General features: G+C 41.9%; 1 protein-coding gene across 2 annotated transcripts; it reads right to left on the bottom strand.

Annotated features, from left to right (window-relative positions):
* Positions 1 to 546: 546 nt before the first annotated feature.
* On the bottom strand, positions 547 to 10,403 carry LOC115136688 (beta-secretase 2-like). Of its 2 annotated transcripts, none has more exons than XM_029672355.2 (9): positions 9,852 to 10,403; positions 5,186 to 5,274; positions 4,718 to 4,931; positions 3,991 to 4,122; positions 3,331 to 3,465; positions 2,882 to 2,983; positions 2,456 to 2,605; positions 2,146 to 2,314; positions 547 to 2,029 (listed from the first exon to the last, which is right to left on the bottom strand). In XM_029672355.2, the coding sequence occupies exons 1-9, from the start codon at positions 10,140 to 10,142 to the stop codon at positions 1,785 to 1,787; spliced, it is 1,527 nt and encodes a 508-aa protein (XP_029528215.1). In that variant the 5' UTR covers positions 10,143 to 10,403; the 3' UTR covers positions 547 to 1,784. The 2 variants fall into 2 exon arrangements, with proteins under 2 accessions (XP_029528215.1, XP_064880483.1); XM_065024411.1 differs by lacking the exon at positions 9,852 to 10,403 and adding an exon at positions 7,091 to 7,425.
* Positions 10,404 to 18,220: the final 7,817 nt, after the last annotated feature.

The following is an 18,220-nucleotide window of genomic DNA, read 5'->3' as shown; positions in this document are numbered from 1 at the left end:
TTGATTCTAGTATAGGTTCATTGTATCATAGGATAATAAATAGCTGATAAAGATAATTGGCTGTTGTACGAGAGACAAATTGAGAGCTTACTCCCTCGAGTCAATCTGAGGTATTTAAATATGGACGGTTCCACACGAGTGGCCAGTAGGACCACCACTCATACAGACCTGACACCTGTTTGTTCAGTGTAGTGTTGAATGAATGGACTCACCTCAACAGGAGGACTTGCAAGTAAGTGTTTTTATATTTTCTTACCTATAGAATGTGCCTATGCAGTTTTGAATGTTTTCTGTGTCTTATTTCCTACACCGTGGATATTAAGAATGACTGAATTGTTTTGTTTCATTGACTTCCAAGAATTGTAAAAAGTATGTCATATAATTGTCTATAATAAGGTTTCCTTAAAACAAAATGACCACTAATCCAGTAAGTTCCTCACTGTCTTCTGCATACTGTACTGTCTCCCCTATGCTTGAAGAGTGGTCTTGGTAGTTGCTCTTGAATGCAAGATTACAGAGAAACAGAACCTGCACCATGGTGCTCTCTACTTGTGTAACTCTTTATTCATAATATTCAAGTGAATGGTGAATTGTTTTTATCCAGGTTGGAATACAGGCCGGGCGTTTTATCACGCTGGAATGAGAGCCTTTACTTTAATCTGATCAATTTAATTATATACAGTCACAATTTTGGCACTGATACATTTAAACAATCGTGAGTTTAAATTAAAACTGCACCTGATGTTGTATCAAACACCTTTGCAAAAAAATATTTAACTTTTTGAAAATACAGTACAATACTTTTTTTGGGCCAATACATCTCCCCTTTTGAAATCATGGGTAACGTAAAATGTAGAAAATATTATTTAACATAGAAATACTCCAATATAAATGTGGCCTTACAAATCAGGTTTCTGTATGTCTACTAATGGTGAGGTTTTGAAATATTATACAATCATTCATTTTGACTTAAATATCAAATACACAATGTCATTACAAAATCCTATTAACACGGATTGCTTCATTCTCACTCATACAGATGGAGTGATATTCATAATTTGACACTTTTGATCACTTTTTACAGTTAAACAGAATGTCGCAAACCCATGCTAGTTCCCATATGAGATGGCTGTGACTTGATAGCATTGTAAACGACAAGGGACGTATATCGACCTATGTGTATCATCTTCTATTGTCTGACCTGGTTGTACTTTGAATAAAAACATTGTCAACTCCAACTCTTAATAAAACAGCTTGACAAAGGACATTTCCTACAAAACTTTCATCACACAGCAAAGAAGAAAATTGTAATGAAAGAATGGTAATGATACCTATGGGGAACATTCAACAAACTTGAGTAATTTACAATATGCTATTTTGAGTTGAGGCTTCTGAGAAGTAAAAAGAAACATTGCTGTTTAAGAGTTCTTAGGACCTTGTCTCAGGTGAGAGCAGTGCACTTCACTACCATGTTGTAGGCAGTGGGGAATCAGCAGGAAATATGTGCAAGGAGAGACTGGGCTGGCATAGATAGCATTCCTTTCTGCTACCCAACCAGTCTAATAATGTGTCTAAATTAAATCAGAGGTTGCTGTGAAACTGGAGTGCAAAAAACTGGTAACATATAAACTAAGAAAAGCATTCTCTGGTCAAACTGCAGTCTCCATGATGTGTCCAGAGAACAGTCCTATTGGTCACTGCAGCCCCAACCCCTCCCCTCTCCCTGCCTCAGTAGAATTGGAACTCCCGGTGGCCGTCGTCATCCTACCCGAGGCCCGCCTCAGTCATTTGATGCGGTGGCGGACCAGCGAGGACTCATCAGTGATCTCGCCGGACCGGTCTCGGTGACGACAGGGCAGGACGAGGAGGAGGAGCAGGATGAGGAGCACCACGACACAGACGGCAACCAGGGCGTAGGAGATGACCCAGAGAAGGGGCTCCTTCAGCAGCCCTCCAGCAGCACAGTCAGATGCCACGTCTGCAGATGAGAAGGGCCCAGAGATCTCGGACACGGCTATCCCACCGTTCACTGGAGAGAGGAACCAGGGTTATAATAGCTAACGTACTGTGGAATGTAAGAAGGGTATACAAAGAGCACTTAACCAGGCGCATCTAAGACCCAATAATAATGTCTCCAGCACTCACCTGCACATCTGCTGACAGCGAAGCCCACTCTCTTCTCTGCCCGGTCGAAAACGACGTAGAAGCCCTCCATGACGGTTGCTCCTATCACCAGGCCGTTGGCTGACGACGAGATGCCGAAGCGGAAGCAGTCTAGCGTACCGTCCACATCTGTGATTGGCTGGATATACAGCTGTAGGGAGCAGCCACACTAATGTCAATAAAAGAGCTGTCGGCAAACAGATCTAAAGCTCATAACAAGATGGTTGATATTGGTTAGAGTAAGCAAACAACAAACACACAGAGGCAACATGGGGGACGTTTGTTGTGTCACCTGAGGGAGGATGGAGATTTTGAAGGACTGGCTGGTGTTGGTGCCTCTCAGGTAGATGGACAGTTTGGGGAAGAACCTCCACGGTGTCTCCCCCTTCAACCAGCAGGCCAGTTTAGTGCCACCCCAGAACCCTGAGGTGAAGTCCTGGATCTGGACCATAGAAAGACAGCGATGGATTAAGACTCCAATAAAATTACTCTGAGTTGTAAAAAAAAGGTGTACTTTACATAGATAACCACTCATTTTCTCTCAGATCCGTAGACCAGAACAAAGTTGCCATATAGGGGTGGACAAATATAAGCCATGGTATAGAAAGGAAATAAGTTGCAGTGTCCTCAGTCTACACAGTTACTGAAGTGTCCTCAGACAACCAGGTTATCCTAGAAGTTCTTTGTCATTTGATCATGGGCACAGCGGCTGACATACCAAAGATGTTCTTGAGATGGCCTCAACCACAGCACTGAACACATTCACAGGCAGCCGCAGAAGAGTGGTTCCACTGTCCACTATGGCTTTATCCTTGTTGTACTGAGAGAAGGAGAGGGAGAGAGGAAGATGTATAAAGAAAGTTGCATATTTCATTTCAGAAGACCTTGATCAAACAAAAAGCTGAAATATCCACCTTGGTTCCTGGAAGGCTTCAGAAACAGGTTTACCACATTCTTGTGTCTCAGCTCAGGCATTCTTTATTAACTGTTGCTTTATATCCTCTTTCCAGATCTGCACTACAGGCTCATCCTTAGTCTTAGTCTTATGGCCACGGTTAGGCTTTGTTCCTCAAACCTGACGTGTTGTGCAGATTTGAAATACTTTGCAAACCATTTAGACCAGGAAAGGGCAATTCAGAAAACAACAGTGGACAGTTTGTCTCATACCTCTTTGCAGTCCAGGTTTAGATTCTGATCCCCAACCTCCAGCTTCAATACTTCCACCTGATAGTACCACTCTTCCTTTATAGGGGTGTACCACATGGACCCCAAATACAATGTTGGTTCAACCCCTCCCATGACCTGAAACAAAACAGGGTTTTCATTCACTTTACAAATTAATGAATGCAATGATAGCCTGAATACTGTAATAAAACTACAATGGCATGCCTTCGCAATGTTTGGCATGGCATTGCAGACACTGATTACACCCCACTATCTCTCTCACGTGGTCGGCTCAACCGCGACTGCTCTTAAAACACCAACAGACCTGCATTCGGCAAGGGGCTATCTTAGCTTAATTAGCCACTCGCTAACTAGATTGGGTGTCCAATGGGGAAACGCATTGAGAGGCGCAGAGACTTGCTAGCTATCATGCTTCTAAGAAGCACCATGCCGCTCAGTCTAATCCACCCTTGAAAGGTTTATCTGGTCTGGGCGTCGGGAGAAATATTATGCCAAGCAATTGCCTAGCGTGTGCGAGATGAACAGCCTCAATAATCATCTTATTTGACAGTACAACAACCAGCCTTTGTAAGGAAGCCCCCCCCCCCACACCATTCACTCCTCCCATTCATAACCTTTAGCTTTCTCCTCCTGACTACTCACAAGACTTCCCCCCGTGGGGTCGGCAGTGGTGCTGGCTGACAACCCAGCTCCGCACATCTGTAGGGAGAACACATCTGGGATGTCGGTCTGTTGTACCACGGAGTTAAAGAAAGGCTCCACCGAGGAGTCAGGCTGGAAAACAGGAGACAAACACAAAACGCTCTGGTCATTAACTTAGTGTAAAATAGTGTAACGTATTGGCTGTCCTATTGGTCAATAGTGAAGCTGTAAGCACAGAGAATGACAGGTCAAGTCTTATCAGTTATCACCCTGACTAAACAGGATCCCCCCCCCTCTATACCTTGATATATACACCATTTGAAGTCAAGGGCCAGATATATGCATGTGATGCATGACAAACATTCTGAAAATCATCTGAACCTGAACAAAGCTGAGATCCACAGTACAGAGTGGTCACTGTATGTCAATGATTTAAAATAGTTGACCTCAAAATCTGCATAAGGCATACATTGTGTAAGCTCAGAATAGCCTAACCAACATTACGCCCCATGGTTCTGTGTGATGATGAGATCACAGTTCCATTCTGAACAGTATCATGTGTGTGAACCTTCTCCGGTTGAGTTAATTTGATCTTTGATAACATTCAGCAGCTCTTCACGCCCCACCACGCTTACGGACACCACTGTGCCAAATCAAACAAACATGGCAATATCCTCATATCCAGAGTCTCAGAGGGCATGAGGACCCCACCCCCCTTCCCATTTACCCGAGCCAGCAGGGGGTAGGCCAGACCCAGGATGCCCTGCCAGTTGACCCCTGGGAGGAAGAATCCGTCAGAGGAAAAGATGGTGGCGATGTTGATGGTGAGGCTGCCAGCGATGCTGGGTATGAGGACGCGGTCGGTGCCCAGCTCGCCCTCCCAGTTGCCCTGGGTGTACTTGACGGCCACGCCCCTGCCAGTGGACTTGTACGTACTGGAGCTGAACACAGGGACAGTCGGGGAGATTAAGCAGCACTCTTAGACAAAGGAAATCTTATCAAATGAATACCTGAGACAATTATAAACAAACAATTTATACTACAATCTGATCATGTTTTATGAGATTGATGTGAAACACTGATTATTTAATTAAGGCATTTTCTAATATTATGAGGCCACCAAATGTAATGCATAGCCTTCTCATTGACCCAATAGAAAGAGTTTCCACGGAGCAAATATGCGAGCCTGACTCACAGTGCTGTGTTGAAGAAGTGTGTGATAAAGGGATGTGCTGCTGCAGCCACTGCAAAGTTACTGCTTCCCGTATCAACCAGGATATTCAGCTGGAAAAACAAAAGAGTAGTGAGTACTTTATCAGTCATTCAACCATCTGCGTTACTCCTCCGCACCCCTCTTAAGACACCATAAACACACAAACTGACTCAGTCAGCGATCGTGATTTGAGCAGGGCAGGTTATTTACTATGCTTCTGACGTCTGAAGATTTGGAAAAAAAAGCTCTCTGGTCTGGTATCTTTTGAAAAAACATGCCCACGTTACTCCCGCCCATTGCTCCATAGTCTAAAACTCTCTCCATCCTGGTATTTGTCAGCGGTGTGCGAGCAGGAGCGGAACATGAGCTAGCAAAGCAGCAGTTGAGATCTTGTTGTCTCAGGCATAAATTCAACTAGGGGAACTAATGAGCTAACCGACTTCTGTCACATCGGTGACGCGCAGAAGGGTCATTACTGAACATTCCTCATCATTAAAGAGGCTGTGCTCTCCACAGCTCCGCTCGCAACAAAGGAGTTTATTTACCATTTAAATGTGTTAGGCTGCTTAACTAGCCTTTAAAGCACTTTGGATTGATGGAGGAGAGGCAACATAAAGGGAACACACAGGAAAGCGGTCTGCTGGTGTGACATTACACTTCCTGCGTCTTCCCTAAAGCAGCCTGAGGAAAATGTGATATTCGGGATATTTGTTTCCATCCAACTAAAGCATGGGCTTCGTCAAAGCTAAGAATAAGAAGTAACTCATTCAAAATTTTACAGTGAAGACCTTACTTGACACCCAGACAAAACAAATGTAGCATTCTGCTCTCAATAAATAGGCTGCTCGAGTATTCTGCCTTCTTGTTGTCGACCCGGTTCTGAGAAGAAAACAAACCCAGTTGAGCAGGAACCATTGATGACCGACAAAAACGGAGTAAATAGGCTTAGCTATCCCTCACAATATAGGCTATACAAAAACCCTAGCAGGATCTACACACAACACCCAATAATGAGAAAGTGAAAACATGTTTAGACTTTTTTGCAAATGTATTGAAAATTAAACACAAATTATTAATTTACATAAGTATTCACACCCCTGAGTCAATATATTGCTACCATTTGGTAGCGATTACAGCTGTGAGCATTTCTGGGTAAGTCTCTAAGAGCTTTGGACACCTGAATTGTACAATATTTGCACATTATTGTTTTTAAAATTCTTCAAGCTCTGTCTAAACTGTAACTAGGTTACTTAACTCCATTGTATATTTGGCAATGGCATGCCTTATATTTTATGTTATTGTCCTGCTGAAAGGTGAATTTGTCTCTCAGGAAAGCAGACTGAACCAGGTTCTCCTCTAGGATTTTGCCTGTGCTTAGCTCCATTCCATTTCTTTTTATGTATAAAAAAAATTATAAACTCCCTAGTCCTTGCGAGGAAAAGCCTACCCATAACATGATGCAGCCACCACCATGCTTGGATGTGTTGAATTTGCACCAAACACTTTGATTTCAGGATATAAAGTTAATTTCTTTGCCATATTTTTGGCAGTTTTACGTTAGTGCCTTATTGTAAACAGGATGCATATTCTGTACAGGCTCCCTTTCCACTCTGTCATTTAGGTTAGTATTGTGGAGTAAATCCAATGTTGTTGATCCATCTTCAGTTCTCTCCTATCACAGCCATTACAAACTCTAACAGTTTTAAAGTCACCATTGGCCTCTCTGTGAAATCCCTGAGCGGTTTCCTTCCTCTCCGGCAACTGATTTAGGAAGGATGCCTGTATCTTTGTAGTGACTGGCTGTATTGATACACCATCAGAAGTGTAATTAATAACTTCACCATGCTCAAAGGGATATTTAATGTCAGGTTTTAAAAAAACAATTACCAATATGTGCTCTTCTTTGCGAGGCTTTGGAAAACCTCCCTGATCTTTGTGTCTGAAATTCACTGCTCGACTGAGGGACCTTAAAATGATCTGTATGTGTGGGGTACAGAGATGAGGTAGTAATTCAAAAATCATGTTAAACACTATTATTGCACACAGAGTCCATGCAACTTAAGCACATTTTTACTCCTGAACTTATTTAGGCTTGCCATAACAAAAGGGGTTGATTGCTTATTGACTCAAGACATTTAAGCTTTTCATTTTCAATTAATTAGTAAACATTTCTAAAAACATAATTCCACTTTGACATTATGGGGTATTGTGTGTAGGCCAGTGATACAAAATCTCAATTTAATCAATTTTATATTCAGGTTGTAACAACAAAATGTGTAAAAAGTCAAGGGATGTGAATACTTTCTGAAGGCACTGTACTTCCTCAAATCTCTGTTGCGTCCCTATTAGTTGGACTGGCCGAAGTCCCACCACTATGGCTTTGCCATCTGAAACCCTACTGCCACCACACAGATGGCAGCACGCCACTCACGCTGGGCCCAAACCAGAAAGACCATCCTGACGCAGCCTGTTGGGGAAAACTAGGGGCATTTCCTTGTACCTCCTACCCTCTCAATCCTCTTCCGTACTCCCCTAGCTTGGCTGGGCGGAACCACCAGGCAAATCCCTTCTCTTCCCCATCCCTGTGCCAGCATGGCGGCTTGGTCGCCTGTGGTTGAGCCTTGCCTGGCTAATTAGCAGAGGCTCTGTGGCGGGGATGTGCATCTGCTACCTGTTTGTACCAATTAGCAGATGTGAGGCACTCCAGCCGACACCTCGGCTTAGCTGCGACGGGGCTAACAGATGTGGCAATTAGTGGTTCATCTGAATAACACCTTGTTTAACACCAGGCCTTTAATTATATCATAGATAGAACTGTTTGAGGATTGGTGTTATTGTGCCCCCCTCCCCTTGTTCTCTCTTCCCCTCCCCTCCCTACCTCTCCCCTCCCTACCTCTTCTCTCCCCTCCCTACCGCTCATCTGATTAAAGTCAGAAGTGTTACTTAGCCAGGTTCATTTTAGTGAGGTCAGATTCCTTCAGTGTGATTATTCCACTAATAAGCACAAGGAAATTACAAGGCAGAAATATGCTTGATAAGATTGTGGGAACCAGAGTCTGGCTGTGCTATAGCCATGGTATCTTGCTAACACCCAACTCTTGGTCCAACAATAAAAAGTGTTCCAGCTAAGAACACACTGGCTTTATCAATAACATACTAACATATTGTAAACATTCCAAAGACTGAGAAGTGTGGGTACCTAAAACTGCATGCAATTAGGGCCAAATGGCAAAACCAGGCATAAATGAGGACAGGGGGAAATAGATGGTGATGGAGAGGGAGATATTTATATAAAACCTAGAACAAAAGAACAGAAACTGTGGGCCACATTCCATTGGTAGAGTTTGAGCAGATTTCAGCTTTCTCCCTGAGCCTTTGTGCCTCATAATCCTGGTCAGCTGCCTGGCCAGTGGAGCCCAAGCAGAGGCTCGGGTCTAGCAGCATCATGTGAGCTCATGTGCGTGGGGGCTTACATGGCAGAACTAGGCCCTGGGCTCAGAGCTGGCTGCAGTCTCACTCTCGCCGTCACCCCCTCCTGCCCGCCCGCCTGTGCCCCAGGGGCTAACAGCCTCCCCACACCCTCTCTCCAGATCACATGCTGGCTAGAAAAACTATTTGCAGACAGACAGGCTTGGTCATAAGTTAGCCTACTAAATATCATGGCCTAAATGTGAACATGTATTGCATTATGTAGTTGAATTTGTAGGCTCTATTACAGTGTATTAACAACACACACACACACATACATACATACATACATACATACATACATACATACATACATACATACATATGTATATATATATATATATATACACTGAGAATACCAAACATTAGGAACACCTTCCAGTGCTTGACTGGAGCTCAGAGAAGCAGAGTACTGGCACCTCAAATTTTCTACTGCTTGAGCTCCTATTCCTCTTATAGAATATTAGCTCAAAAGTATTGTGGAGGTCCTGCACCTAAATATAAACAGTACCAGCACCCAAAATGAGTACTGGAACCTAGTTCAGTCCAAGTCAAGCACCTTCCTAATATTGAGTTGCATCCCCCCTTTTGCCCTCTGAACAGCCTCCATAACACCTCCACAAGGTGTTAAAAGCATTCCACAGGGATGCTGGCCTATGTTGACTCCAATGCTTCCTACAGTTGTATCATGTTAGCTGGATATCCTTTGGGTGGTGGACCATTCTTGATACACACGGGAAACTGTTGAGCATGAAAAACCCAGCAGCGTTGCAGTTCTTGACACAAAAAGTGCACATGGCACCTACTACCATTCCCCGTTCAAAAGCACTTAAATCTTTTGTCTTGCCCATTCATCCTCTGAATGGCACACATACACAATCCATGCTTGAATTGTCTCAAGGCTTAAAAATTCTTCTTTAACCTATCTCCCCTTCATCTACACTGATGGAAGTGGATTTTAAAAAAGTGACATCAATAAGGCATCATAGCTTTCACCTGTTCAATCTGTTATGAAAAAAGCAGCTGTTTTGCATACACACACACACACATATATATATATATATATATAAAACATATATATAAATAAATGTCTACTTCATTCGATTACATTTGGACTAAAGAGGTCAATAAATGTATTCCACATTGAAAACTTTAAAACAATAGGTCATATTTGTTTTACCTTTTGACCAGGGGTACCCAGTGTCATCTCCATGTAGTAACCTCTGCCAGAATCGCCTTGTAAGTTATTGACCATGTCCAAAAAGTTCACTATTCCAGCTGGATCAGATGCCAGGGACAGTCCATTTCCTGAGGCTTGTATTAGTTTCAGAGGAGTTAAATCCAAATCCAAAGAAGAGTTAAACTTACCTGTAAATATTTTAAGTGGAATGGTATAGAGAGATTTTGCCATTCCAAAACAGAGCATGATAAATAATGCTCTAATGGGGATCGAACCGTTATGGTAAGCCATGGCAAATATTATTCAGGGAAAGTCAAACCTCGGAAAATGTCCAGCTCCTTGTTCAAAGTTTGCTCCTTAGTTTTCAGCTTGGCCATCATTAGACCTCTAGTGAGGTAATCATGTTGAACGTGATGTTCAGACGACGACGCTAAAGAAACATAAGAAACGACCCCGGCTTTCACATTCAGACGCTTTCAGAAGTTTACTACTCTCTCCAAAAGTTGTTTGCCTTATTTATTATTTTGGATGGATGACTTCCTTATTCCATATCACGGATGTGACGAAGTGCCACCACTTTTATTTTTTTGGTCAGGGAAGATTTGCTTGGAGGGCGCCTATGGGCGCACCATAGAGATAGTTAGAGGACTTATTTATTTATTTAAAAAATATATATATATATATTTTTTTTTATTAACAACAAATCAATACATAAAGCACATGAGGGAACACAAGCATACATAGATTACAAACAATTGACAATCGAGCTAGGGGGTACAATTTCACATTACAATTACACAAGGACCTTAAGGGACATGCATATACTTACAATTCTAACAGCTTTTTTGTTAGTAGAGCATTTAACCGTCTTAAAATACAGTTCAATTTCTTTTTGTAGGATACGAAAATGTGGTTTTCTGTTTGTAAATTTACATTTGTGTATATGAAATTTGGCCAAAAGAATAATGAAATTAATTACATAAAAATGATTCCGCTTATTTCTATTGTATGTAAAGAATCCAAACAGTACATCTCTCCACAATAGTGTAAAATCTTCATAAATGTGTTCAATTATAAACCTACTGATGTCTTGCCACAGTTTTCTTACATGCATACAATGCCAAAAAAGATGCACAACTGTTTCTGGGTGGTCATTACAAAAGGAGCAATTTGAGTTGATGTTTTCCTTAAACTTCTTCATATAGTGGTTGGCAGGATAGTATTTATGAATAATTTTAAAGGAAACTTCCTTAATTTTGTTAACAAGTAGGTATGTTTGTGGCAACATCCAAACTTTTTCCAACAGATATTATCAATAAATCCATTCCAGTAAGGCATGACATAAGGTATAGATACAACATCCTGCTGAAACAAGGATCGTATCGCTCTGTTGTTGAATGGACCAAAAGAGAAACAAATCTTTCCTACTGATGAGTCAACAGGGTCAATAGAAGGTAGGCTCTGAGGGTCAGGTCTTGACATGTTCCTGAATAACATAGCAACACCTGAGGGAATGGCATCTAAAACAATTGCAAAATCTTTAGGTGTTACAGGGACCTTGTAAAGTGATAAGAATTCTTTATAACTGAGTAAAAGACCCTCTGCATTTACCAGTTGGCTCACCAATAGGATATTATTTCTGAACCAATATTCTAAAAACAGAGATGTATTTTTATACAATATATCCCGATTATTCCATATATAATATCTGTGTGGAGAAAAATTGTGTTTATAAATTAAGGACCATGACAAGAAAACCTGCCGATGAAAAGCAGAAAGTTTCACTGGAACTTTGTCAATATTATAATTGCAAAACAACATGAAGTTAAGGCCACCAAAAGTAGAGAAGACATGATGAGGAATACAATTCCAGATAGAAGTGGGTCTTCTTAGGAATTGTTTTATCCAATTGATCTTGAAAGTATTATTTAAAGTAGTAAAATCCAGAAAATTCAGTCCACCATTCTCATAAGTGTTCATTACAACAGTTTTCCTAATGTAATGGGTACGGTTTCTCCAAAGAAAGTTGAAAAGCATCTGGTCTATCTCCTTGCTTATTTTACGGTCAAGATATAAAGATAGAGCACCATATGTTAGTCTAGAGATACCTTCAGCCTTGTTAGAGGACTTATATCTGTGTCGTTTTAGCGTATGTGACAGCATGGGCAGCGCCAATGAGGCTACAACCCATAGCAATCCCCACCCAGTTGACTACTCGGACTACTTTAACATGGTGGAAGCCCTCAATGGCGCTGCCCATGATAAAATGTACTTTTGGACACTAGAGGCCTCTATCATTGTCAACGTGATTTCCCTGTGTTTTGTATATACTTCCACACCATGAATTTGGAATAATACTGTAAAATTGTGAACATGATGATAATGCTGTTTTAGTGTAAGAGCTGTTTGAAAAGACCGGCTGAAATTTCTGCCTGTTTTGGTGGGATGGAGTGATATCACCATACAGTAAATTAGTTAATAGACCAATAAACAAAGCTATTATTCAGTTTCCCCCTCCCTACTCAGATCACTCCCACACTAACTTAACATAGTAGGCATAAAATAATTGCCTAAAACTAGATCCCCTACATACTGGTCTTGAGGAGAAGAAGAAAAACTGTCCAGGGGAGGGTCTCTTCTGCACTGTTCAACCAATCTAGTCAATGTGGAGGAGAAGTTAAGATAGTGTCACCTTGTTATTAATGTCCAAAAGTGGAAGTCAGATTACAGGCTCTCTTTTCCATTAACCCCTGAAAACTGGAACATCCGGCTGCTGGGAAACTCCCAGATAGTTGTTGCAAAATTCTTCCTTGAGAAATTGCAATTTGCTAAGAAACTATTTTTTGTTTGTTATTTTTTACCAAATCAAATCAAATTGTATTGGTCATACACATGGTTAGCAGATGTTAATGCAAGTGTAGCGAAATGCTTGTGCTTCTAGTTCCAACAGTGCAGTAATATCTAATAAGTAATCTAACAATTCCCAACCACTACCTAATACACACATCTAACAAGTAATCTAATAATTCCCCAACAACTACCTAATACACAAGAGTCTAAAGGGGTGAATGAGAATATGTACCTGTAAGTATATGGATGAGCGATGGCCAAGCGGCATAGGCAAGGTTCAGTAGATGGTATAAAATACAGTATTCATGTGATATGAGTAATGTAAGATATGTAGATATTATTAAAGTGGCCTTATTTAGAATGGCATTGTTTAAAGTGACTAGTGATCCATTTATTAAAGTGCCCAGTGATTGGGTCTCAATACAGTATGTACATGAGATATGAGTAATGTAAGATACTTGGACATTATTAAAGTCGCATTATTTAGAAGGAGTATTGTTTAAAGTGACTAGTGATCCATTTACTAAATTGTCCAGTGATTGGGTCTCAATGTAGGCAGCAGCCTCTCTGAGTTAGTGATTGCCGTTTAGCAGTCTGATGGCCTTGAGATAGAAGCTGTTTCTCAATCTCTCGTTCCCAGCTTTGATGCATCTGTACTGACCTCGCCTTCTGGATGACAGCCGTGTGAACAGGCAGTGCCTCGGGTGGTTGTTGTCCTTGATGATCTTTTTGGCCTTCCTGTGACAACAGGTGCTGTAGGTGTCATGGAGGGCAGGTAGTTTGTCCCCGGTGATGCATTGTGCAGACCTCACTACCCTCTGGAGAGCCTTACGGTTGTGGGCGGAGCAGTTGCCGTACCAGGCTGTGATACAGCCCGACAGGATGCTCTCGATTGTGCATCTGTAAAAGTTTGTCAGGGTTTGGGTGACAAGCCAACATTTCTTCAGCCTCGTGAGGTTAAAGAGACGCTGTTGCGCCTTCTTCACCAGACTGTCCACACATTTCAGTTTGTCTGTGATGTGTACGCCCAGGAACTTGCAACTTTACACCTTCTCCACTGCTATCCCTTCGATGTGGATAAGGGGGTGCTCCCTCTGCTGTTTCCAGAAGTCCACGATCATCTCCTTTGTTTTGTTGACGTTGAGTGAGAGGTTGTTTACCTGGCACCACACCAGTGCCCTCACCTCCTCCCTGTAGGCTGTCTTGTCTTTGTTGGTGATCAAGCCCACTACTGTTGTGTCGTCTGCAAACTTGATGATTGAGTTGGAGGCGTGCATGGCCACACAGTCGTGGGTGAACAGAGAGTACAGGAGAGGGCTGAGCCCACACCCTTGTGGGACCCCAGTGTTGAGGGCCAGCGAAGTGGAGATGTTATTTCCTACCTTCACCACCTGGGGGTGGCCCGTCAGAAAGTCCAGGACCCAGTTGCACAGGGAGGAGTTGAGACCCAGGGCCTCCAGCTTGATGATGAGCTTGGAGAGTATTATGGTGTTGAATGCTGAGCTGTAGTCAATGAACAGCATTCTTACATACAGTGGCTTGCGAAAGTATTCACCCCCTTGGCATTTTTCCTATTTTGTTACCTTACAATCTGGAATTTTGGGGGGGTTGTATCATTTTGATTTACACAACATGCCTACCACTTTGAAGATGCAAAATATATTTTTTTATTGTGGAATGAACAATAAATAAGATTTAAAAAACTTGAGCATGCATAACTATTCACCCCCCAAAGTCAATACTTTCTCAATGTAACGGCTTTCGTCTGTTGTTGAAAGAGAGTCGGACCGAAATGCAGCGTGGTGGTTACTCATGTTCTTTAATGAATGAATGACGATACATGAAATAACTTAATAAAGAAGAAAACAACAAACGTGAAACCTATACAGCCTATCAGGTGCACACTACACAAAGACAGGAACAATCACCCACGAATACAAAGTGAAACTCAGGCTACCTAAATACGGTTCCCAATCAGAGACAACGAATATCACCTGACTCTGATTGAGAATCGCCTCAGGCAGCCAAGCATATACAACACCCCTACTCAACCGCAATCCCAATAATACAAAACCCCAATACGAAATACAACAACATAAACCCATGTCACACCCTGGCCTAACCAAACATATAACGAAAACACAAAATACAATGACCAAGGCGTGACACTCAATACAGAATCACCTTTTGCAGCAATTACAGCTGCAAGTCTCTTGGGGTATGTCTCTTTAAGTTTGGCACATCTAGCCACTGGGATTTTTGCCCATTCTTCAAGGCAAAACTGCTCCAGCTCCTTCAAGTTGGATGGGTTCCACTGGTGTATAGCAATCTTTAAATCACACCACAGATTCTCGATTGGATTGAGGTCTGGGCTTTGACGAGGCCATTCCAAGACATTTAAATGTTTCTCCTTAAACCACTCAAGTGTTGCTTTAGTAGTATGCTTAGGGTCATTTTTTAAATAATTTATTATATAACTAGGCAAGTCAGTTAAGAACAAATTCTTATTTACAATGACAGCCTAGGAACAGTGGGTTCACTGCCTTGTTCAGGGGCGGAACAACAGATCTTTACCTTGTCAGCTCGGGGATTCAATCTAGCAACCTTTCGGTTACTGGCCCAATGCTCTAACCACTAGGCTACCTGCCGCCCCATTGTCCTGCTCGAAGGTGAATCTCTGGAAGACTGAAACAGGTTTCCCTCAAGTATTTCCCTGTATTTAGCGCCATCCATCATTACTTCAATTCCGACCAGTTTCTCAGTCGCTGCCGATGAAAAACATCCCCACAGCCTGATGTTGCCACCACCATGCTTCAATGTGGGGATGTTATTCTCGGGGTGATGAGAGGTGTTGGGTTTGCACCAGACATAGCATTTACCTTGATGGCCAAAAAGCTCAATTTTAGTCTCATCTAACCAGAGTACCTTCTTCCATATGTTTGAGGAGTCTCTCACATGCCTTTTGGTGAACACCAAACGTGTTTGCTTATTTTTTTCTTTTTCCTGGCCACTCTTCTGTAAAGCCCAGCTCTGTGGAGTGCACGGCTTAAAGTGGTCCTATGGACAGAAAGTCCAATCTCTGCTGTGGAGCCTTGCAGCTCCTTTAGGGTTATAATTGGTCTCTTTGTTGCCTCTCTGATTAATTCACTCCTTGCCGGTTTTGGTGGGAGGCCCTCTCTTGGCAGGTTTGTTGTTTTTAATAGTGGATTTAATGGTGCTCCGTGGGATGTTCAAAGTTTTGAATATTGTTTTATAACCCAACCCTGATCTGTACTTCTCCACAACTGTCTCCCTGACCTGTTTGGAGAGCTCCTTTGTCTTCATGGTGCCACTTGCTTTGTGGTACCCCTTTGCTTAGTGGTGTTGCAGACTCTGGGGCCTTTCAGAACAGGTGTATATATACTGACATCATGTGACCGATCATGGGACACTTAGATTGCACACAGGTGGACTTTATTTAACTAATCATGTGACTTATGAAGGTAATTAGTTGCACCAGATCTTATTTAAGGGGCTTCATAGCAAAGGGGGTGAATATACATGCACGCACCACTTTTCCACGTACATTTTTTTTTAGTTTCACTTCACCAATTTGTACTATTTTGTGTATGTCCATTACATGAAATCCAAATAAAAATCAATTTATATTACAGGTTGTAATGCAACAAAATAGGAAAAACGCCAAGGGGGATGAATACATTTGCAAGGCACTGTAGGTATTATTTTTGTCCAGATGGGATAGGGCAGCGTGCAATGTGATGGCGATTGCTTCATCTGTGGACCTGTTGAGGCGTTATCAAACCGAAGTGAGTCTAGGGTGGCCGGTAAGGTGGCGGTGATATGATCCTTGACTAGCCTCTCAAAGCACTTCATGATGACAGAAATGAGTGCTTCTTGGGTACAGGAGAAACGGTAGCCATCTTGAAGCATATGGGGACAACAGACTGGGATAGGGAGCGATTAAATATGTCAGTAAACACACCAGCCAGCTGGTCTGCTCATGCTCTGAGGACTCAGCTAGGGATGCTGTCTGGGCCAGCAGCCTTGTGAGGGTTAACAGTTTTAAATGTTTTACAGTACCATTTTAATTAAAAACAATCACAGTGAGGTACTTAATTGTTACCCGGAAATGATTTGATATTGAGATAAATTGGCAGCATTGGACCTTTAAAAGTGATTTGTGTCCTGTATGGCAAGTCTTTAGCTAGAGGAAATATTTTTTAATTTAGGACTTTTTTGTAAGATACAAAATAAATAGGCATACATGAGCTTATATTGTAAATGGAAGAATAACATGGAAATTATTTTGTATTCTTCAATGGTGAAACAGAATGACCCACACAATGACCCATGTGCACAGAGAGGTGTTATTGTCCTATTTGCATCACGTTCTGATTTGACCCTTGCCCTCCTCGTCCTACCTCAGGCAACAACTGCTGATCCATATGATTGCATAAAAATGACCCAACTACCTGCTCCAGTGTCATTAAGTGCCATTAAGGTGGATTCCCTTTAGGCCCTGTCTCACTCACTTGACCAATATGGTGTGGATGACCTGCAAACTGTCCAGTCCGTCTCTGTCACCACAAGTGGAGGGAGAGAGACCCTATTGGTCAGAAGGATCAATATGACACACCACATCACCACACTTTATTCTCTAAAAGCAGCACAGAGACAGGCACTGTCTCTCTCCACAACCCCAATGAGTTCCACTTGGGCTAAGACAGTTCCAGTGTCACATGTCCTCAGTGAAGTTCCACAGCCTACAGCGGAGCTGATAGAGTTTTAATCGCCAGGGAAAAGCATTTACCAAGCTGCTCCATAGCAACACAGCTGCATGCACTGTATGGCCTCACATGACACAATGAAATGGTACCTACTATGGATATCACCATTTATATAACACCTGATGTTCCTGTATTTAAACTGTACGTAATGTTAGCATCAATGCTTTCCTTTGGCCTCTGCCTTTTAAGTCAAGAAATGTATTCCAGGCAGTCTGCAAGTCAACAATTCATCAGAGTTGTAACATCTCCACATTAAATGTGGAATGAAATTAAACAGAAAGAAAGGTTAGGCATGTGTTCCTAGGTTTAAAAAAAAGAAATGTATACATGTGTATACCATGCTCCATGCCATGATTTAAATGCTAGTTTGAAATTATGTTGATTGACCAGAATTATACCTGCCACTTTATGGCGTCATGTGAGTAGGGATAACAAAGCAAAATGGCTGTGGTATGAGAACAATGAATACAATGTTTGTTTCGAAACAAAATAGTTCCGTAATTGTGCTGTAAAAAATTGTTTAATAATTTGCCAAGAAATAGGGAATTACTGGACTTCTCTCACATGTCTCTCAAGGACTTCCTATCATCACAAAGGAGTGGTGAGTGTACTGTACTGTATTAGATTGATACAATATTTCCTATTTTATTATAATTCCAGTTTTTGTGGATTTACTGTTTTTTGGGGGGAAAGAATTGAACTGAATTGAATTTTCTCTGGCTCAGCTGGAAT

The sequence above is a fragment of the Oncorhynchus nerka genome, linkage group LG11, assembly GCF_034236695.1.
Source record: "Oncorhynchus nerka isolate Pitt River linkage group LG11, Oner_Uvic_2.0, whole genome shotgun sequence".
NCBI classification, from domain to species: Eukaryota; Metazoa; Chordata; class Actinopteri; order Salmoniformes; family Salmonidae; genus Oncorhynchus; species Oncorhynchus nerka.
This window is presented reverse-complemented; position numbering and strand designations above follow the sequence as displayed.